This window comes from Tachypleus tridentatus, chromosome 13, assembly GCF_004210375.1.
Source record: "Tachypleus tridentatus isolate NWPU-2018 chromosome 13, ASM421037v1, whole genome shotgun sequence".
NCBI classification, from domain to species: Eukaryota; Metazoa; Arthropoda; class Merostomata; order Xiphosura; family Limulidae; genus Tachypleus; species Tachypleus tridentatus.
This window is the reverse complement of record NC_134837.1, coordinates 209,285,265-209,291,264: the sequence shown is the minus strand read 5'-3', so window position 1 is coordinate 209,291,264 and position 6,000 is coordinate 209,285,265. Positions and strand designations below refer to the sequence as shown.

At 35.6% G+C, this 6,000-nt stretch overlaps 1 protein-coding gene across 1 annotated transcript; it reads right to left on the bottom strand.

Moving 5' to 3' along the window:
- Window positions 1-209: 209 nt before the first annotated feature.
- On the bottom strand, window positions 210-2,476 carry LOC143240430 (uncharacterized). The gene has a single exon (XM_076482852.1). It carries the CDS (start codon window positions 2,354-2,356, stop codon window positions 1,901-1,903), a length of 456 nt encoding a protein of 151 aa, XP_076338967.1. The 5' UTR covers window positions 2,357-2,476; the 3' UTR covers window positions 210-1,900.
- Window positions 2,477-6,000: the final 3,524 nt, after the last annotated feature.

Below are 6,000 nucleotides of genomic sequence, written 5' to 3'. Positions count from 1 at the left end.
GACTGATCATTATATAACAATTCTTCTACGACTAAACTAGTTGACCCCAAAGAAATAATACGCACCTGTTATTTCAACAAGTTTCGATTTTTCCAGAAAATAATTTATAAGTACTATGAAACAAATTCCGATTATTTTCGTAATAGCTAAAATGATAAGAAAAACAAAAACCGACCGTACATTTGCATATTAAACAAGACAACAAAAGATGAAGCTTTTTTTTTTTTTTATTTGTTTGCCTCAAAAGTGGCTCAGTATTAAAACACTTTCACATAATATCTAATGTAAAAGTGAGTTTCCCGTACACAGAAAACAGTAAAGTATTATTGTACTTTTTAGTTTTTATGAATGGGAAGTGACGCGTATCACTGATGAACTTAAACTTACAAACATCCAGTTTGATAAAAAATATTTTAAAATAACGCGTTAAACGTGAAACAATACATGTCATTTCAAACATTTCGAAGAACCTACTAGTTTTTTTTTCCATGCAATTGTAGGAGAAATGATTATCAGTTAACCTCTATCACTTAATAAAAACAAAAATCTCGTCTCTTCACCGTTTCTAACAATAACTCACACGTTTCCTTCTTATGAAGTAATATATACGTTTTTTTTTTATTCTTCCTATGTTTAAAGTGCGGCTACAACCACATTTCGAAATTAGGCCTAAAAAGTTTATGCTCTGTGCACACACACACACACATTAAAAAAATAATAAATTTTGATAAACTGCTGTGGTGATGGTTGTTAGTTGTGAGTTAATGTAACGTTTTTTGTCGAAAAAAACAACTACAATATACATGGAAATAAACGCCATACTTATGGAATTTCTAAAACATTAGGCAAATACTACCATTACAATTATCACTATATATATTTAAATAGTGAAGCAGAAACGGAAAAAAAATGGTCCCTGAAAACGTGGCAACAGTACTTATGGCTACCGAATTTCGTTTCGCTATAATTAAAAATACACATTTTCTCAATTACAGAAAAAACAACTCATTATTTGATAACTAGTTTTAAACATGAACTTCAAAAACTAGGCCTCATATGTTAATAACAATAAAGTTGCGACGAATATTTCTTCCAGTCCTTTTTTATCCAGATATTTTGTACTCATTGAAAATATCTGTTTTGTTTTACATACTATTAGGTAAAATAATTGCCAAACACTTGCAGGAACTTTTTCTATGATTATACAAATCATAATCAAATTTAAGACTTGTATAATACGCACTTGATTTCTGTCATTCAAATGAGTAAAAAAACATTACATTCCCAACTTTCAAAACTTAGCTCAGTAGTGCTACACGTTATTTTTTTATGAGCAAAATCCACTCTTTCTAATATTTATATCACAATTGACAATATTCTAACAAATAAATTCACCAGACAAGAATCAAGATAATTCTTAATGTTGTCCACAAAACAAAACCAAGTTATTATACTTTCTTACTTTAATGTTCAGAATGCGCTTTGTTGTACTTTATAAAAATACGCACTGAATTCTGGCATCTTTGCGATTCATAGGACTACATACGCACTTCCGGTGTTCCACTCTTGCCCACGGCTCGCCTCGAGATAAACTACCAAAGCTGAAAGAAAAGAGACAGCATGGGGCTGTCTCCCTTACAGACTGTAGTTCCAACCATTCGTCGCCGCCATTTCGATTCCCAGTAGGCATGACATGGTTTTATTCATGTTTCAGGTTTATCTGTGGAAACTGTTTGTTTTAAATAACTGATGTCAACTGCTACATAGTTTACCACAAATCTACACGTACAATGAACACATTTACAAAAAATATGAAATGACACTTTTAACAAAATTATTCAGTGGTAATGAAACTGGGATCACTTGATAGGAATAACATGAAAATCACACAAGTTGACGCTTACAAATCTATCACGAGAGGACTTCTATATGCCTCGTCAGATTCTGAATCATAAAAGTTTGTTTTTTTGTTAGGTTCACAAGCTAATCTGCTTACAGCTTCTTTGATAAGATTTCCGTTTCTCAACAGTTCTTGTAAGAGATCATACGGACTTGCAGTATTATAAGTGGAATGCGATGATTTTGTTTTGGCACAAGTCCTGTAAGAAAACTCTGAACATTTCAGAGGTGAGGCTGTGTTGTCACATGATTTAGGCTTACTCACACTTCGAACTGGAACGCTGTAAGGTGACGATCTCCTTTGTTTCCCATGCAAAACGTGGCAGGGTCTGGCTTTGAGCTGAAGGTTGTGTTTTATTGCGGCAACAAGCTCTTCCACACATTCTGGCCTAAATATTTCCTTCTGGGGAGATTTTCTGTGATCATCCACAACACAAACACCTTCCTTGCATGGCATATTGAATTAATTTTTAAATACAACTTCCCTGAGTTATATTGATGAAAACATACACAACAAACTACTCAACCCTACGTACACTAAACCCGAAAGGCACTGTTGTACAACACATCTTTGTTTTGAACGGAATCACGACCTAATCACTCAGTACACATAAGCCAAAACAAAGTAGTTCTAAATTTGGTCGGATAACCGAAGTTTTCTAATATTTATTTAGTTTGTATTTCGAAAACATATAAAGATAAATGTATTTTTATTTACAAAATATGAAATTTATTAACTATATTTGGTTGTTACAACATTATATTTTCGCCTTTATTAAGTACGCACATTGCGCATGTGTACCTGTATTATGCCGTCTCGCCAGGGTAAACGACCAATGAAAATTATCAAAGTGTTTACATTGGAAACGCGCCATGTGGCAAACTTGGCCACCTGTTTCTTGTTCAATATAAACAAAAACATATTACGTCAGCTTTGCCGGGTTTATGAAACATCACAGCACAAACTCATTGAAAGAGTTTATATCTTATTTCAGTGTATATCTGGTTTCTATATAAAAGAACGAAAACCTTCTATTAATATTATTTAGACATGTCAAAGAAACATCGGTAAGTTGCAAATAGATGCCATATTATAAATACGACTTAGTTTTTGTCTTACAACCTTTTATTATAGTCTCTCTGGTTCGAGGCAAATCTGCATATGTATCTACGATATTTCTCTCTCTTTTACCTCTTGGATTAAAAGAAAGTCCACAGACTTAAAGCGCTAGAGTCTGGGGCTCGATTCCCCGCGGTGGACATAGCGCAGATATACCAATATGCAACTTTGTACTTAACAACAAATAAACAAATGCATTCTCTGTCTTGGATGATCATATGCAATTAACAAGATGACATCACCGCAACAATATTTGCAAAGACAGTTATATACACTGTTGGCCAAAATCTTAAGGCCAATGAACATAAAGAAAAAATATGTATTTTGCGTTGTTAGGCTCAACCACTTACTTGAGTCGAGCTTCGAAAGATGAAACTAAGAAAAGGGAAAATAAAAATAAAAAACTTTTTTAGCATTTAATAGGGAAAATGTGAACAATATGAAATTAGCCTAAATACTAGATGGTCAAAAGTTTAAGACCATACTAAAAAGAAGTCCTAAACAGGGTAGGAAATGCCCAACAAGATGTCTCAGTAGTGAGTTGCACGGCCGTCATTGCAAATAACTGCAAACATTCGCTTTGGCATGGTCGATATAAACGTTTGCAGAAAGCTGGTTGGAATGTTACTTCAAGTTGTGAAGATGGCTTCACGAAGATCGTGCACTGTTTGGAATTGACGTCTATTTCTATAGACTTCCCTTGCCATCCACTTCCAAACATTTTCAATGGGGTTCAGTTCGGGCGAACACGCTGGATGGTCCAAAGGAATCACGTTAGTCGCCATGAAAAAGTCCTTTGTCCTGCGAGCAATGTGGATTGCAGCGTTGTCTTGCTGAAAGATCCAGTCATTTCCACACAAGCGAGGACCTTTAGTCAATAAGGATGCTCTTTCCAACATGCCTATGTAGCCACTGGTGTTTGACGCCCCTGTATCACCTAAAGCTTCATTGTTCCATGGAAGGAGAAAGCACCTCAGATCATGATGGAACCTCTTCCACTGTGTCGTGTATAAAATGTCTCCGGTGGGATATCCTTATCGTGCCAGTAACGTTGGAAGCCATTTGGACAATTCAGGTTAAATTTTTTCTCATCAGAGAAGAAAACCTTCTTCCACTTTTCTAGTCCCATGTTTGGTGTTTCTACCAAAGTTTAACCGAGCTGTTTCGTGGTGTAGAAGGAGGCGTGGCCTTTGAAGACATTTACGGAGCATTTCTCTCATAGATGCCGTTTTATTGTTCTTGAGCTACATTCTGCGTCCATAAGGGCCTTAATGTGGTTCGACGTTCGGCTGGTGTCTTGCCGGACAACACGTCGAATCCTCCTGCTCAACGCTGGCGAAAATTTGTTGGGCCGACCACTTGAACTTCTCGTTCCATATCCCTCAGGGTTTTTAAGAAATTTGCAACAGCAGTTTTACTGCGCCTAATCTATCCAGCGATGGCACGTTGAGAAAGACCTTGCTTTTGCAGCTCGACAATTGTGCCACGTTCAAACTCTGTCAACTTTTTAGTCTTTGCCATGTTTTTACCGAATGTAACACAGAAGATATCAGTGGGAGATGTTGATGACGTTAATGCTTCAACACAAATGACTAAATTTCCTTACGTGTTCACCGATTAACGCTTCGTTTCAGTATGGTCTAAACTTTTGAACAACTAGTATTTAGGCTAATTTCACAGTGTTCACATTTTCCCTATTAAATGCTAAAAAAAGGTTTTTATTTTTATTTTCCCTTTTCTTATTTTCATCTTTCGAAGCTCTACTCAAATAAGTGGTTGAGTCTAACAATACAAAATGCATGTTTTTCTTTATGTTTATTGGCCTTAAGATTTTGGCCAGCAGTGTATATATATCTAATGTGTAATTATGCAGTAATCTTTTTCACCTTATAAAGACACCCTATTCGCTGTTATGGTCAATGTCTTTATTTATTTTAAGAGCTTATCTTGTTAAAAAAAATTAGGTGTTGGCATCAAAGAAGCTAAGAAAAATAAGTATACTTAACTTCAAAAACGTTAATAAACAGAATAAATCAGTTTAGATGTCAATATAAGCCTCACATAATCATTCTATAACTATTAGAACTAAGGAAACAGGTTCTGATAAAATAGAGAAACAAATTGAACTTCTGATTCATGAATTAAGTTACATTAATTGCGGAAATTACCCACTGGTGTAAACAGACGCGTATGAAACGGATTTATTAATCTTTCTTACCAAGTGGCTTGTTTATGTTTAGGGAAGCAAATACAATACATAAATAACTTTATTGTATTTATGATAAACCTAACAGGGTGTATGTGACGCTTCCCTAAATTTGCTGTATTGACAGCAATTGCAACCAACAATTCACACTTAGAGATTGACTTCGCTTTTTATAACGCGCCCATAATTTAAAGTGCAGAGACTATTTTGTGCTACCGTAAAGATTCGAACCCGATTTACCGGATTCGAAATCAATAGCTCTACCACAAACCCACACCACGTCCTTATGTGTAGTTATAAAGTTTTGGCTTTTGCAAGTATAGATATGAGAAGTCCCCCCCCCCGAGCATTACATTTATATGATGAGAGAAGATGTTACATTTGTCCGGTGTTTAGCGTGCTGTACTGTATATTTCAGGTTTGTGTCCCGTTACCGTCAAACATAAATAAATCCCGCAGCGCATTTAATGGCTGTGGTGCGTAATGTGAGAGAATGTTAAACATTCGGTTTGACAAGGATATCGAAAGCGTTGGTTCTTTCGCTCGTTTTCTGAATTTCGCGCAAAGCTACACGAGGGCTATCTGTGCTAGCTGTCCCTAATTTAGCAGTGTAACACTGGAGGGATGGCAGCTAGTCATCACCACCCACCGCCAACTCTTGGGCTACTCTTTTACCAATGAATTTAAGTTATTTATTTTAGTCTCTTTTAAGAAGACAGTTCTCTTTCGTTACAACGATATTAATATCATTGTACTTTAACCCTTTCATAACTAG

Coding starts and splice junctions, on each gene's coding strand:
- LOC143240430 (XM_076482852.1), bottom strand. CDS start 2,356: ATGCCATGCAAGGAAGGTGTTTGTGTTGTGGATGATCACAGAAAATCT.